General features: G+C 40.6%; 1 protein-coding gene across 1 annotated transcript in view; it reads left to right on the forward strand.

The window, feature by feature from the left end:
- Positions 1 to 16,814, forward strand: part of ONECUT2 (one cut homeobox 2) — a 61,139-nt gene extending 44,325 nt beyond the window's left edge. Inside the window, 1 exon segment of the mRNA XM_021093679.1 lies at positions 1,829 to 16,814. Within this exon segment, the coding sequence (XP_020949338.1) occupies positions 1,829 to 2,115 (287 nt within the window). The 3' untranslated portion in view covers positions 2,116 to 16,814.

Below are 17,585 nucleotides of genomic sequence, written 5' to 3' on the forward strand. Positions count from 1 at the left end.
GTGGGTTAAGGATTCGGCGTTGCTGTGAGCTGTGGTGTAGGTTGCAGACACGGCTCGGATCCCATGTTGCTGTGGCTCTGGTGTAGGCCAGCAGCTACAGCTCCGATTAGACCCCTAGCCTGGGAACCTCCATATGCCGCAGGAGAAGCCCTAGAAAAAGGCAAAAAGACAAATAAAAATTAAAAAAAAATAAAATGAGAGAAGGAAAAATCAGGAAGAGTTTAGCAAAGCCTATTTAGTCCAACAGTTTTCCTTTTTGAGGGATCTCCTGCTCTAGTCCTTTGAAAGTATTGTGCTTTCCCAGTTATTTCAGGTGTGATTCCTTTATGGCAGATAGCAATCTTCAGGGAGGATGGCCATTTGGGTAGGGGGAAGTTCAGCTCCCAGAATAGCTTTTCTGTGAGTGTTGGTCCTCAGGTTAAATCCTAAGACCTGTCAGTTTGAAGGATGTTCCCCTGATTCTCAAACTGTAGTGGCCCCACCACACCCGATGCTCCCTGCAGAGTGCGAAGTCGAAAATGGCCAGGCCCAAAGCTCAGAAGCAAAGTTCACAAACCAGGGCTTTGGGAAGATGAGAAGGCTCCCAGACTGCTAGCCTTAGAGGAAGGTCAGTACAAGAGATTCTCACCCTGGGGTCCGAATGTCCAACAGAATTTGACTCGGGAAAGGATGCCCAAAGCTGGGCCTCTGCTTCTGCCTCGCCTTTCCTGGGTTAGTTTGTTGAGGCTGTGCAACACCCCTGGATGAGCTGAGGTTTCTGTTCAGTGACTTTTAACACCTGTTCTCCTGTTTAAATTTGTATGCACTGTGTTGTATAACCCTTCCAAGTCACTTTGCTGAGACCCAATCTGTCTACAAAGTATACAAATTCCTGAAGGAGTCAAGATACCACTTGTTGTCAGCATCCCAAACATTCACTTATGTCCGTGGCTCCAAAAGAGCCAGTCAGAAGTATCACACAGACCTGATCCCTGCCTTCTAGCGACTTGTAGGGTCGGCAGAGGTAGGGGCCCATACGTTAATGTCCTGGCTGCGTGTGACCCCAGGTGTAGTACTGCGTCAGGGACTCTGCATCTACCACTTGACATGTCCAGGGCCTGAGGACTCTGTCTTGGTAAATCTGGGTTCTTCTGCCACCCTCAGTCCTGATCTCCTTGTAGTGGCTTCATTTCAGACCAACCAAGTTAGAACTAGTTAAGCCAATTGTTTTCATAGTCTTTTCCCTCCCTGTTTGATTTAATTTTTTTGTTTTTCAAAAGTCTGAAAGAAGAGGATTTGAGTTGGGATGACACCATCCCTCTGTCACTTCTAATTTCATTCTTTTAACCATTTTTTTCAGTTCTGTGAGTGGAAGCTTTGATTTCGAAAGATTATGTGCTTTCAAGTTTTGACTCCAGAAAGTAATTTCAGCTCAGCTGTAAACAATTCTAGCGGGTGACTCTGAAAGAGGAACTGCCTAACCAGGCTTCCCCCCTGGGGAAGTCATCGTTCTTTCACAGCACCTGATTTCCCAGATGAAGTGTTTGAGGCAGGTGGGGGTGGGGGTGGGGGTGGGTAGCAGGTGAAAGAAAGCAACAGCACTGGTTCAGCACTAGACTGTGTGAGACAGAGCTGCTTTCTCTTTTCTCCCTTCCCCCACCAGGCGATGCCTTCCATCATGAGAGATGAACGTGGGGAGGCTGGTTATTGACAGCTGGGCAATTTGCACGATAGCGTTTAACAGTTTACATCCCCTCTACGACTTGGTCAATGTTCTCAATGGATCACCTTCTCTGGTGCCAGTTCTCATGCTCCCACTGACTCTGTCCTTCTTCTCTTTCCCTTCAAGCGTGCAAACGCAAAGAACAAGAACCAAACAAAGACAGGAACAATTCTCAGAAGAAATCCCGCCTGGTGTTCACTGACCTCCAACGCCGAACGCTCTTCGCCATTTTCAAGGAGAACAAACGCCCGTCCAAAGAGATGCAGATCACCATTTCCCAGCAGCTGGGCCTGGAGCTCACAACCGTCAGCAACTTCTTCATGAACGCCCGGCGCCGCAGCCTGGAGAAGTGGCAGGACGATCTGAGCACAGGGGGCTCCTCGTCCACCTCCAGCACTTGTACCAAAGCGTGATGGAAGGACTCTCAGTTGGGCACAAGTCGCCTCCAAATGAGGACCACAGATACCAAAAGAAAAGGCAAAGGAAAAAGACACCGGATTCTTAGCTGGGGCCCTTCACTGGTGATTTGAAAGCACAATTCTCTTGAAACTTCTATTCTAGCTGTAATCATAGGCCAGGTGTTCTTTTTGTTTATTTGTTTTTAATGGCTATGGAGTCCAAGTGCAAGCTGAACATTAATCTCTTCGAACCGGACATTGTCCTCTGAGCGAGCGTGCTAAGCACCCCGGAAACCCCATTGGGGCCTTCCTGGAGCAAGTCAGTTTCAATGTGGTGTCAGCCAAGCTCAGGATTGCTTAGAATGTCAACAGTCCGACTTTGGGTCCTCTCAGCCTCTTGCAGTCAGAGTTTCCTTGAGTAATAGTGGGACTTTGGCCTGTGTAGGGACTCTGAGTTTGAGCTCCCAAGATGCTATAGTAAGAGAAGAATCTAGCAACAAGAATGACCTCGTTTGCTTTCTAAGTGCTTAGCCTCATCCTACCATAGTACACTAACGTTCACAGCCATGACATAAAAACCATCAGAATGACAATTACTGAGCACAAGTTTTAAATAAGGAAGTTAAAAAAAAAAAAAAAATCCGAGGACCTGTTTTTCCAACTCAGGCATCTTTTTCATTGAATGGTTTAGAAAACTTTACATTGATCCAGTTTATGTTTTCCTTTTCCTTACCTCCTGGAAACCTCATGTGGTCTTGGATCCATCAAAGGAAAAAAAAAAAATCAGTTCACTTGAGCTCAAAATATCAAGCACAACGAAGATAAACAGAGAATTAAGGAAGGTTCTAAATTCGCCGCATCTGGATTTTCAAGACGCCAATTGTGAAGTCATTAGAGAATCATTGGGAATTATGGCTTCAAGCACATTTTGCAGTTTGCTACAAATTCTGTTTGTACATAATGCAGATGCACACTCAGGAGGCCAGTTTAACTGTTACGGTACGTGGAGCAAATGCAGCATTTTAAAAGATCTAGATTTTTTTAGATCATTAACGTATCCTTCTTGGTTATCCATCCATCACCTGGTTCTTCCTGTTGTCCATTATGATCACCACATAATACATTCTCACTCTTTCAGATTTGGGTTGTCCCCTCATCCATCCCATTGGTTAGGGACGTTTTCAGTGTTTCCTAGCAAGGAAAAAAGAAATCATTCAAACCACCACACGTGTTCCTCATAAGCGTCATCTAGTCTGGAATCTCTTCCATTGTTGAATCATCCTCACATAACAGCTGAATAAATCTGGGGAAAACACAGCACACCAAAGAAGCAGAATACTGCAAACCAAAGACATTTATTACTTGCCATTTTCTAGCCTAAAAAATACTGTGATTACTTTTAGAAGTCAGAAAACCTCTGCAACTCCAAATGGCATTCAGCTCTTGCATTTGGCTCACCATCAGGCCGAGCGGACCGGCTACACCAAGGACATTAGCCAAGCCACCCAGTGAGTGGCTTTCTGGTTCCTGGCTGTCACCTTCCCACAACAAGCAGGAGAGCGCCCACAGAACCCTGGGAGATTGCAAAGGTCACCATGTGCATACTTACCAGTGAATGGCCCCAGGTGGGCACCACGGGGGTGTTCAAAGCAAGACAAACGCTGCAGTGATTCTTTACAGACACTTGAGACTGACTTTTTTTTATGAATTACTTAATCGAAACCAAAGAAACTTTTTCTGCACCTACTTCTGCAACAAACAAAACTGTCCCATTAAAATGAATAAAGAAATAAAGACGTAAATCAATGAAAATCACCACCAACAAGAAGGAAGCACGCCAGAAAAAAAAAAAAAAGAAACAGAAAAACAGCGAGACACACTGTGTTCAAACAGACCTCTTGGGACATTTTTTGGAAGCAGATTTTAAAGAAAGGGTTGAGACAGGAATAGAAATAAGGAAAAGCGTCCGTGGCTGCTGCTTCACTTGACAACTCACACGGTAATCTTAAAGTTGAAGATTGTCTTTAATTTGTGCCTATGCAGTTTTTCAAAAGAACACGGAACAGAGCAACAGAAACCTCAACAGCTACAATACCAAAGATGAGGATTTCTCACACCTTTTGTTTCAGTTCATTATCTCCTCTTGCCTGGCTTAAATACTAATAGCGCCATTGATCTGTGTAAAGGTAATCAATTTTGTTTCTGAGCAACAAAAGGAAAGGGTCATTTATTTGATTTTATTGTTTCCCTTTAACTTTGTTTTACGGCTTTCTACCCAACATGGAATCTCTCAAGAGGTTCCATGGACTCTAAGTTTAGGATGTTGGGATACTGAACACTTCTCTCTGCTCTGCAGAGGGTGGGGAATACCGTTGTCACTTGAATGTTCTTTTGCTTAACCCTTAGTCTTGGTTCCTTCTATGTTCAGAGTCTCATCATCAGGGGAGGAGAGGGGAGTAGGGGTCAGGGGTAGGGGTCTTGGTGACACATCCTCTCCCGAGCCACAGAACCAAAGAATTTATAGAGGAAATGACGAGCCTCGTCTTCATGTTATTGCTACATCCTAACAGGGCTTCATTTGGGGGTGGGGGGAAACATGTAAAAATAATTGTCAGTTTCTACTTTTCTATTAGCTTTTTAAAAATCAGCTGTAAAGTTGCATTTCTAAAGAAAGATATATATATAATATATGAATACATATATAGATTCAACTTGACATTGGTAATAACCCCAAATTATTGCTGTCCAAATTCATGTCTTGTTTTTATCAAGTGCTTCATTTCTTAAGTATTCAATTCAGAATTTTGCTCATTTCTCCTACCATCCCAGAGCACATTTGCTGCTGTGGATGATTTGGAGTATTTGGATTTCTGCAAGAATTCCTGGGAAAGGTTGAAAGTCCAGTTCAAGCGTTTCACTATTCAACCTGTTGATGAAGGAATCCATGGTAGAAGTGAGTTTTATTTGTGTTTTGAGTCATCTCTGTTCTATGCCTCAACCATGATCAAGGTGGTGAGTGAGGTCCATCAAACAGACCTGGGCCGTGGCCAGTGGGGTGCTCGTCTTCTGTAAGTGCTGGGAAAGCTTGGTGGTCCATTCCCACCAGTTACAGAGATGAGACCAGCCCAGAAATCTGTTCTCCAGGAACTTGCCTGCGTGTCCCATCAGGGTGTTCCAGATCCCCCTCAGTGAGTAGATCCACCAAAGAGACTTCTCATATGGGAAGTCCAACTCCTGCTGCAGTGGGTTGATCAGGTTTCCTCAGGGTGGTAATTACCAATTCGTTTAGACAAGCCTGTGTGCAACCACAGCTGGCACTGGGGTGAGGCAGTGGTGTTGGGGGGTGGAGTGGGGTCTCAGTCCTGGAGAGAAAACACAAAGCAGGGTTTGGGGAGAATCATGGAGTTCTGCCCTTGGGAGCCCCATTGTCCATTGTGCCACCTCCTTGCTCCCACCATGCATGTCTGTCTCCCTTTGCAAGGGCAGCAGCCATGGAGCCATGACAGAGACTTTCCATGGCTTTTATAATTCTTCCTACCTGGGGATGTTCCTTTGACTTTGCCCTGTGTCTTTTTGTCTCTTGTTCATACTCCATGTCTCCTTTGTCAAATGACCAAGAAAAGAGCATATTTCAGCATGGGAACATTCCTATGGGTTGGTAAAAATGAATTTCACCTTGGGTATTTCTAAATGAATGCTTGTGACTCGTGGCCAGTGGAAATGGTTGTTCTTCTCGAGATTGGATTGAGGAACCAAACCTGCTTGGTGTGGTTAGTGATTCTTTGGCATGCTAATCTCAGCATTTGGGTCTCTGGCATCCTCTGAAGATGTCTGAGCCAAAAGAGGCTGCCTCTGTGGCCTGAGACTTCAACCCTGGTCAAATCAGGTATAGACACATACTCTCTCAGTGTTCCTGGTGACCAGAGGAAGGTGTCAAATGTAAAAACGGCAAGAACTTCCTTCCAAGGACTTTTGATGAATGTCTCATACCAGGTAATGCCATACAGAGAGAAGTGCTTGCTTCTAAAAAATATATATACATACATATATAAATACCTGCATGTATCTATATATTTATGTAGCAAAAAGTTAACCCCTACAGAATTCAATTTGTTAAAAATCTAAAAGAAGGATTTCCCTTGTGGCTTAGCAGGTTAAGGATCCAGCATTGTCACTGCTATGGCTCTGGTCACTGCTGTGGTGCAGGTTCCATCCCTGGTCCAGGAACTTCCACATGCTGCAGGCATGACTGAAAAAAAAATAATGAAAGAAAAAACCCCTAAAAACTGGAAGGTAATGGAATTTGACCAAGTAAGTGTCCTCAAGCATTTAAAAACCTATTTTAAGTTAATAATTTCAGGAAAAAAATTTCTCTTTGGAGTTGGTTATAGTTTACAATCCATTTCCTCAATCCAAGAAAAATTCCCAGTGTGTCTCAGCCATCAGTAATGAAAAGGGCAGTGAGAAGGGACAGTTCTGAACCAAAATTCACATTCTCGAGGCAACAGAAATCCAAAGGTTATTGAGTGGAAAGTACTTTTATTTCTTTAGGGAAATAGATTTGCTTTACTTTTGTTTTCAAAGTGATTCTGGTACTGTGGTTATAATCTTTCATTCCAGGAAATTTTTATTAAAGAAAGAGCCAATATATTTCTTTTCTAAAAGAAAACAGCAACAACAATAAAAACTCATCCACAATATTTAAAGGCTTTTCCAAAATGTGAAATAGCATGTAGGTTGTACAGGTGAGAATGAGGCATGAAGGAACCAGTGTGACACTTTGGAGAAATCAAAGCATTGCCTCTGCAGTCTCTTTTCCTGCAGGCTCTTGGCAATCGTGGGCTTTGGAAGTTCAAGCTGATTTTTATTTCTAGCTAAAGTAAAACCAAAATTAGGAAGATCAATTTGGTACACACACACACAATTTTTCTCAGTCAAACAACATATTTCAAAGCCAATCAAATACCTTTTAGATGATTGACCATTTTACTTTATCTATGCTAGGTGCCCACCTATCCGTGCCAATAAGTTAAAGTTGAACAGATTTTTTAAAAAATTATCACTACCACCCAGGTGCAGAGGGGACAGTTTCCCACTGTTGAAAATGCTGGTGGAATTACACAAGTGTCTATTTGACTATCGTTACTAAAGTGTCATGACAGTATACCTTTGTGGTGAACTCTGAAATCAGGAGGTTGTATAGTAGAGATTTTAAAAAAGAGAAAAATAACAGGCTCGGTTCCAATGTTGTTGAAGAATAATGGAGTATATGGAAAAAACAAAAAACAAAAATCAGAGAAAAAGAGACAGATACGTGTGATCAAGGTTGACCCCAAAGCCCAGACACACATACTGTGACAATAACTGTCATGGTTCCTAACAGATCAGAGTTGATTTTTTGTTGTTGTGGCTGATGCCTTGGGATTCAGACTTGTTAGGAAGAGAGAGTGGAAGATGGCAGACAGAGAAGGGGTAGAGCTGGTATCCCTACAACATTCTGATGTTTACCTGTAAAACTGGAGAGATTAATAATTTTGTATGTTTAGCTAAGAGCAAGTCACCTCTAAAACAGCAGGAAATTCTAGCTTTCGAATAAGGCCAAGAAACCTTCTCTAAAGGAAGAAGGTGCACCCAGATTGCTGTATAAATCTCCTAAGTTAATGACATTGACTTTAAATATGGATGTTCTAATGCCTATTTTCTACCTATGATTTGTTTCTTTCCAAAGGCAGGGGAAAGGCAGACTGTATTTGTTTTAGAAAGTCTCAGAATGGGTTATAAAATATAAAAATAATTATTAAAATAACATAGGGCCTTACATAAGTAGATACAGATCTAACAGTTGAGACTGCCAGGCTAGTGCATAAAGCCCATGGGGACCAGAAATGGTCATTGTTCTGTTACCAAAAAGGCTCTGTTGAGACTGAGGCAGATTAGGGCTAAAGCCTAAGCTTTCCTTACAGGTTTTTTAGTTTGGTTGCCTGGAATTAACCAGCTAATTCTTTTTTAGTGGGGCACAGGTGTATAGGGGGAAAAAGATATTGCCACAGGTCTGTCTGTTCATTCCCTAGAAGTCTTCCACTCTGTTCCATTAGCAGCAGGCATTTCCCACAGCATAAACTCTGGTAGGTAAGTTTGCCTAAACCTTATAGAGTCTGTCAGCTTGGATGTATACAGGTTTAGATACATCTTTCGAACATATCTTCTCATGTATGTCCCTACAGCAACACACATTGCCTATGAGTGTGTAAATTGCAGACACGTGCACAGGCACCTGCATCCATCCATCCACCCATAATGTCCTCTGTTACAATAAACACATTTTAAATGATCATTTAACATGTATGTGGTACTTCTGCAATGTCCATTGTTTTTATTATTTATTGTAACATGGAAAACTAAAGTGCAGGAAAGAAAAAAAAGTATCCCAGCATCTTCCTTCTGTGCACTTGGAATTACTTTCTTTTGGGCACATCCAAGATAAACTCAACTTTCAAGAAAACTTGGATATTATTTAATCATCTTTGCAAGAATGACACATGTGCTTGATGACTTCGGTTGAATAGCTTTATTCTGGATCTCTCATAACTAAAGCTAAATCCAAAGACCTGAAAAAGGACACACACCAAAAAAAAAAAAAAAAAAAAAAAAAAAAGAGAGAGAGAGAGAGAGGAAAAAGAAGGAAAAAATAGCAAAATAAAGTGCAAACTAATAAGGAAAAAGTGGGCTCTGGTTTCCAGGGTTGAGACGATAGTGAAGTGGTCTTGTGGTTACACCAGCTAGAGGGGGGAAATGGTGATTTTTTTTTTTCATGCTTGTCAATTAAAATGGTCTTTATGAACATGAGACAGTTTAGAGGTTATAATTTCCTACTTTATTTTTATTTAGGCTATCGAAAGAGGCTATACATTTTGTCCATCAAAAAATGAAGACAGTCAAAAGAAACTTTTTTTTCTTTTATTTCTTTGGGTTATGACCCAACAAGCTAAGTACAATTAATGTAATTAACTTATTTAAATTAGCTCTTAGCACATAAATGTATAGGATTTTGGTAATTATTTAATCATCTTTCTTTACTTTGATTTTGTTCTTTGTGGTTATTTATCAAAATCTAAACCATTGGTGCATCAGAGATGCAAAATCCCTTTTAGAATTCCCTTGAAAGTTAGTTTGCTTTATAAAGCAGTGAAATTCTGTTACAGACAGGGAAGAAATACAGGTTACAAAAAAAAAAAAAAAAAAAAAAGGTATTTTTCCTTCTTGAATTAACTTTGAAAATAGTTTAAATAACAGTTATTAAATTATTTAATTTAAGTTCGCAGCCCCACTTGGTACCAGGCGAACTTCATCTTTTAATTATTGGGCCTCAGAGCCTTCATATTGTAACTTATTTATTTAACTTATTCAGCATCTGCAAAAGATGCACTATATAGTTTATATTTTTTATTTAAAACAACAGCATTGCAGTTTGTTTGCTGTCAGGACAACAGAGCAAAGTTTGTGGACAAGCAATGACTATTCAACCTGAACCTGTGCATTCAGAAAACATAAGCCGAGAGACCCTGCTCCACCAGCTTGGATTTCGGGGCTTCTATACAGAAACTGGAAAAATAAATTTTAAAAAATCAGAACAGCAAAAAGAGAAACCCTTACACTAGCTGCTTCCAAGAATGAACTCTGTGTGTGTAAAACAACAAAACAAAAAAGGAAAAAAAAAAAAGCAGAAAAAAGAAAAAAAAAAAGGAAAAACTTTCTATTTCTAGTGAGAACCAAAGAAGGCTACCTCACTGACTTTTTCCATTTGTAATTTTAATCGTGTTGATGACACCAAAGATACCAAAGATTTCTTTCTCTGTGCGGTCTGCATTTTGCTTGTGCTCTTTTTTAATTTTAACTATTATCTCTGATATATGGTATGTACAGCCACAGCTCAGATACCCCAAAGAAATAGTTATCTATGCGACGGTGGCTGCTAATTTGGAAAGGGATATTTTCTGTGTTTCTCTCATTTGTTCACTGTCCCCTCTACATATTCAGGACATGAGTTCAGATGCTGCTGTAATTCCTTAAATTCCAATTCCAAATTGGTGAAGAAACTCGTTGAAAGTGGCCTTCAGTCCCAGCCACGACCTCTGTCCCCACTTTGGAGCTATCACAGTCAAGTTTTCCAGTGATTGGGCCATAGAAATTCTACTCATTAAAGAGTACAGCCAGAAGGGGCCTTAGGACTCTTTTATCCAGCCCTGAGCCCTGGAGGAGTGAAGTAGTTATCGAAGGTAAATAACTATCCAGGGGCGAAGCCCAGACATGCCTCCTGCCTCCTGCTCCATTGCTGTGCCCTTTGCTCAATGCTGCCTCTGCAGGTGGTGGGCCGTGTGTTGGCAAAGAGGAAGGTGGCAATCCTTTAGCAGTGAGGAGGACCGTGGGCTTGTCATGTATTTTCACTCTATATAAATATTCACAGGCATTTTGGTGTCTGTCTAGTTAGAATCTCAACATAAAGTCACATAGGTTGAGTTGCATGTAAAAGTGGCCAGCCTTGACTTACTAGAGGTCATGGAAGGGTTTTCACCCTGGAAGTACACATTGATCCAGTGTGATCACTGTTGAACCTCCCCTTTCCAAAGTGGTATCTATATAATCTTCTAACTCAGTGAGAAGAGAAAGTTCATTCTTGGTCTGTTGGATTGAATTATTCTGAGTATCTTAGGTCAGTATTTGTCAGAGAGAGAGAATTTGATCACCCTTTACACACGTGACATTTAAGCTGTTCAGCTTTTTCCTTCTCTTGACTTTTACACATTGATAGATCATTTCTAGGACAACACTGTATGAGAGAAGTTTAAGCCTTTTATCATTGGATAATGAGAAATTATTCATTGTAAACAAAAGATGACTCCAAAATTTCAGAGGGATAAGCCAGTTTAAGAAATGGATATTTTGAGTTGCTTCTCTCTTCCCTTCTTACTTACAAAATTAGTCTTAAATTTATTTTTATTCCGTTAAATGATTAAATCACTATTAAGATTCATTCATCAGAGTGATTTGCCTGTTAGCCAATGAGTCATTCTCAGCTTTTGACCAAATGGGTTCCAGACATACGCAAAGATCAGCCTCTAGCCTGTATAGTTCTTTATTGAGTCTAGTATTTTGCGTTTCATGCACTGCAGTTCTCTTTGAGCTTTTAAAGGACCATTTAGACAAAGAAGCTAAGAAGGGAAGAGACCAGGCAGCTCATCCAGTCCATGCATCCACAGGGTGTAGTTAGCAGAGGAATTCAGAAGATAGGTTGACAGGCCTTAAGAAACACTCACGTATCCCCTTTCTCTAGTTTCCAAGCACTATACTGACACATGTGAGAGTTCTCTCCGTCCAAACAAGCTCAGAGTTCCATCTTCCCCCGACTCCTCATGCCAAGCACATGTGTAAGGCCCACCTTCCAAACAGATTTGGTTTTCTTCCCAAATTACTATTGGAAGCAGAATTCTCCACATACCTGGGAGACACAACAAAGAAGATCTGGTCACTGAGCAGCAGAGCGCTTCTTTGTAAGCAAACACCACCCTCCCCAGCCTTCCGACCATCACGCACCTAGAAGAGGGAACCTAGAGAGACCAATGGCAGCCTGAACACAGAAAACATCCCCGATTGGCAGACCCCTCCTCAGTAATCCCCCCCTCAGCCTCATGCTTCACTTGCAAAGTGTGATGTAACCACGGGACGAGTGCCTTGCTTGAACCAAAGCAACGATTTAGCCAGTCTGGACCTCTCTGTGCTTTTTTTAATCCTTCCTGTGAATACCTCAGCTTCCACTGGGCCTCCATACAGTAAATTGGTGGGCTTATTGTACTGTGGTGCTTTGCAATGCAACCCTGCAAAGAACAAGGTTTGTACTAATACCAAAGGTCCTTTCTCTCTGTCTCCTTCTGCCTCCCCTGTTCTCCCTTTTCTAGTTCTTCATGGTTCCAAAGCTTTAATATGAACCTGGGCATGTTGGCAATGCAGACCGCGCAATTCCTTACCGAATTTTCTCAGATATACCTCATAGATAATAGTGTTTAGAGTAATGTTATTATAGCGTATGTAATAAATTATTCACTGTTTCTTTTGGTAACTGTGATTTAAAAAAAGAAAAAAGAAAAAAAAAGCTTTATACGTTTTAGGTTGTGCTTTTGTAATAGATGAAAAGGTGCGCTTAAAAAAATGTATGTTCTTTTTTTTCCCCCTTTGGATTTTATTTATTCTGGATTGGGGAAAGTTGCAGAATGAGCCCAAAGTTTACAGTTTCATATTTTGCTGAAGAAACAATCTGTGTTCATTTGCTCTGTTGAGAAAAAATTATTATTTTCTACATTTGTGCTACTTGGTCTGAACAATTGTTCTGTGTTAACAGTGTAGTATTATAATTAGCAACTGCCAATCAGTGCTATAATTTTATGCATGAGGCTAAAAATTTAGCAGTGTGATGCATTGTGGTCTTAATAGCAACATTTTTCATTTTGAACTAGATCTTCCCCTTTGGTTCAATGGACTTTATTTATGCATGAGCGCCGATTGTTCGTTAGCGGTTGTGAACAGTTGTGTATACATTAAACTGTGAAAATGTGCACAGTTCAGCCTCAGACAGTGGTAATATTGGTTTTACTGGGAGATGTCTCACCTCGAAAATACTTTGACCTCTGTTGGGATTTCAAGATGAGTCAAATTTTATGAGAAGGGTCATTCCAAGTTTGAATTTGCCAACTCAAGTTGTATCACTCCATTCGAGAGGGGTTTGGAAACAAGCATTGAAAAACAATGCTGCATTTTTAATTTCCACTAAAAAGAGTCAGTTTGGCTTTATGTTCATGACCTGAGACCTACCTGGCCATGTGTATGGAGATGTAAATTCATCTGGTTCTCGCCTCTCCTAGATCATTGCTTGGGAATGGCCACCTTGATTGTGCTTGGTTTCTGGGAAGGATACAAAAGTATTTTGTTGTCAGGTAGACACTCAAACAGCATCAATATCAGTAATTATTCTCTGACTTTTCTGTCCATTCTCCTGGAAAACTCCACAAACCATTCCGGTGATTTGGGCAAAAATAGATGGCCATTCCCACAGCGTCACCTGTGTAACTATACCATGGTTTTTCTTCCCTAGAGAGATGATTCTAACTTCCTCTTTCCTGCCCAACAATGTTACATCTGTCCTAAAGGGGGTATAAGAAGTTTTGAAACCCAGTTTAGGAAAACCATCTTTGTTTAAACGCCCTAATTATCTGAGGCCTCACGTGCAGTAGATTGGGCAAACTCGTTCTTTCTATATTTGGGTTCTGAGACCCATTCTCAAGTTTCATACCTATTCCCCAAATCAATTTGCTTGACATAAAGCCAAATCAACTGCCACACATACTTTATTTTGCATAGGAGTGCAGCTTGGGAAACAGCGATGGGAAACCAGCAGTCTGCTATGCACAATATTGGATATCACCATGAGTAAAGCATTCCTATCACCTGTCAATGAGGATATATTGGGAATGGGCTTTCATTAATAATACAAAGAAACATTTTTATTTGGCCTTATAGATTGTGATAATGAAAGCTTTGTAATATATAGTCTTTTTTTTATTTCTCCCTTTACTAATCTGCCAAAGATGGGAATGGATATAAGAATTCTAAGTTTTGTAAGACAGTTAATGATTGTAATAGTGTTTAATCTTCCAGAAAGCTTTACATGTTCTTCCGCAATAAACCAAATCGATGTTTGATTCAGTCAAGTTCTCCTCACACTCACAAATCCGTACACTCTTCCTCTTAATGCTGATACTGTAGAATCTACAAAGTTCAAATGTATTTTCGATCCAAAGTAAACAGAGGAGTGTCTGAGACACGAGTGTGCCCAAAGCTTTTTATTACGAGAGATGCATGGGTCTGGCTCAGTAGGATTTGCCAAGAAGACTTGTCTTACGAAACTCGAGGTATATTTTGTTATGCCATTTTATGTCCTTCTTTTTTTTTTAATTTTGTGGAAAGTGATATGTTGAATCAAGTGTAAGCTGAGTTTTCCAGACAACTGAAGTAGCTACATCGTGAATGTTATTTTGTTATTAAAGGGTTTTTACTCAATGCTTTGTGCCAGTGGATGTCCTTTTCCTTGGAGACACAGAACTATGGAATTACCTCAGCTGGGCCTGGATTTCACTTCTTTTCTCATGTGAGAATGTGGGCCTGGCCTGGGAAATGAAAGCTCATGGGCTAGAAAATTTGGGCTCTAGGAAGAGATCTCCATAACTATCAGCTTTGAAGAGAGCTGGGTCCAAACTTTCTGACCTCACTTCCTCTTGCCCCCAACACTTCTCTGACATCCTTGGGCCTTAAACACATGTCAGCATGAAGGCAGAGGCCATTCTGACAGGAAAGGTGAGGAAGAGAAAACAGCAATCCTCAATCTTCTGTTGCCTGCCCACCAGGCACTCTCCTGTCCTCAAGCTGGGCTCCACTGGCCAAGGTTGTCGTGGCCTATCTGCTTGCTTTACCTGGGCCATTGCCTTGACTGCTGCAGAGGCTCCAGGTTCCCATGATCTATCTGGTGGGGCTGTTTCAAACCAGAATCACCCTTATTCCTCTTCCTCTGCATCCCAGTTTAGCTAGTCTGTAACTTTTGCAGACAATTATTTGGAAAACGAATGTATGAATGGATTTTTCTGTTTTTTTTGTTTTTTGTTTTTTTTCTGGTTTATATTTTGGCTATTCCCAGTTCTTTGATCTGGAAAACAGAGAGAAAAGGAGACCCTTGTGCCTCTCTGAGAGGGCCATGCACAGTGTCTTCCTTACAGGACAGGCTGAACCACAGCTATTAAGCCAAACAAGACAATGGCCCAGCAATGCCTACTTTACCTCTGCTTGAAAGTCTCTTCAAAAAGCTGTTCAACTGGTGGGTTTCCTCCCATCTCCCTTGCTTTAACCCAGTGTGGCACCTAGCTTAAGAGTTGGGTTACTATCTAGGAAATTTTTTTGGTTTTGTTTTTGGTTTTTTTTTTTGGGGGGGGGGGTTCTAATTATGGTAAACTTGCCTGGGAAGCAAGGTTAAGTCTTCGAAGACCATCTAGCTGTTCAATCTAGTCATAACATTAACAGATACTTCCTTGAAGCCAAATATTATTTCCTTTCTTTACTATGTCCTTTTGTGTTACACAAGTCTAAATGGGGCCAGCAATCTTCTTACCATGAAAGACATCTGGCAAATTGGAATTCTGAAAATAAGAGGACAACCTTCATGTTGACAAAATGATAACAACTGAATTTGGCAGGCAGGGACTTAGATGATACAGGTATACTCTTGGTGCTGGTTTCTCTTTAATCCATATCTCCAGTCACCACCAACTCTTGCTTTTTTTCCCCCCTCAATCCTAGACCAGTTCAGTCCCTTTTCCCCTGATCTCAGATGCCAAAGAATGTCATGGACAAAGATGATTAGGGACTGACCAACATTTCAATTAGTTCTCCTCTTCATCCTTTGCTTTTCTCCAAGAAAATGTTTTACTGGACAGCAGAGAAAGAGCCTGGCCAGTTTCTTTGATCCTTCCTATTCTTATATTTCTACCCCAATTAATGTTGATTGGTACAGGTGCTGCATGTTCTTTATTGGTCAATGAATTTTTACTAGAAGAATATCCTCCCACCAAAGTGAGTGAGAACAAATTCCCGTATCTTCTCTTTCATTATTTTTTGTTCTCAGGATTGAGATAGTTTAGGCTGTTTTCTCACTTTTGGCCCTCACTTCACAGGTGTTCATTTCAGGTATTAAAAAACACCTTTTAATTTCACATGCTGGCCTGTGGGCTTGAATCCTTTTGTCCAACCTCTTGGTTGCTTTATGGTTTTAAAGCCAACTATAAAATGATGGAAGAAAGAAGAGGGAAAGAGAGAAGAATTTGCCCCAGTTCTATTTAAAGTTTTAAGATGGAAAGAAAAGACCCATTAAGCCATGGGAAAATGGCTATACCATGGTTAACCCTCCCTGTCAGAGCCTATACTCTACCAAGTGGCTTCTAGGTCAACTTTTCCAGACACTCAGCCCTTTATTAGAAATTCAGGTACCTTGCATAGGTCTCTATCTAGATTCCAAGATGACAGGTGATCACAAAGAGCTACATACATTCTTCTTGTTCTGTTTCCTTGCTTTTACAGATATTATCTCCAAGAAAATCATAGGGGAAAACTTTAAAACTTTTATCTTTAGTCAGTCTCCTTGACATCACCTCTCATACTTAAAAATAAGGAAAACACACTCCTAAATTTGCACTCCCTTCTATTTTGAGAAAGAAAATGCCCACACTAGTAATCCACATTCTTATTTTCTTTTCACCCTTAGCTATATTTCCAAAGCATATTCTAACCCAGACTTTGCCCTATCTCAGACATGTTAAGTCAGACTGTGCTGAAAGATTTCCCAGGGATGGTCAACAGGGTATGTGTTCACAGTCTGCCCTGAAATCCTGGTGAGGATGAGGATTACACAAAATTATCAGGGGACTGCTCACCCTTGATAAGCTCCCAGTCCTTTGGAAGATTTCTTTGAATGTTAACTGCCTTTTCAATTTTGCTCATTTCCCACCCTGATGTTTTGTCTGCAATATTGCTTACACTGGATTCTTTCTATTTTTATTCCTATCATTAAATGGTAGTGCTGTAAATTCTGCAATTAATGTCAAATAAACTGCTTTCATTCATTAACCATGTCTCAGTTGGTTTCTTTCTCTTTTCATAGAAAGGATTCATCATCCTTCTCCTTATGGCATCCCACTGTGGTTTCATAAAGAATAGTAGAGTTGCTCTGCTTACTAACACCGCAACTTCTTACCTCTGAAAGGATGCAAGGCACATTTTATAATCATCAAATCTGTTGTCCATGCTATTAGTCACAGAAGGTTAGTTATGCCCCTGTAAACACTGCCTTAGTCTAGGAGTTCTTGCGGTGGCTCAGGGGTTAACGAACCAGACTAGTATCCATGAGGACTCAGGTTTGATCCCTGGCCTTGCTCAGTGGGTTAGGGATCTGGTGTTGCCGTGAGCTGTGGTGTAGATCGCTGATGCGCCTCTAAAAAGCAAAAAAAAAAAAAAAAAAAAAAAAGACTGCCTTATTCTTAACCCTAATCTCTTAAAACTTTAGAGATAAACTGTCCTAACCTTATCCTTATATAGAGTCCATATGAAGTCATAAGTGCTTTTAAAAAGAGGATCACATTATTGTCACCATAGAAGAATCTAGAAAAACAAACTGGAGCCAAAGCCCCCATACGGAATCTACACTCTGCCACAAATTAGTGATATGGCTTTGAGCAAGTCATTTAAACACTCTGCATTAGAATTAGGATGGTTTATTACAAAGTCCCTTATCTTTTGTCAAAAAATTTTGAAGATATTTATAGTATAGGTCATATCTTAGCTTATTAGGTTTCTGTAACTTAGAGAGTTAAAGAGTTATTTTTGTCATTTTAAAC

Source organism: Sus scrofa, chromosome 1, assembly GCF_000003025.6.
Source record: "Sus scrofa isolate TJ Tabasco breed Duroc chromosome 1, Sscrofa11.1, whole genome shotgun sequence".
Classification (NCBI taxonomy): Eukaryota; Metazoa; Chordata; class Mammalia; order Artiodactyla; family Suidae; genus Sus; species Sus scrofa.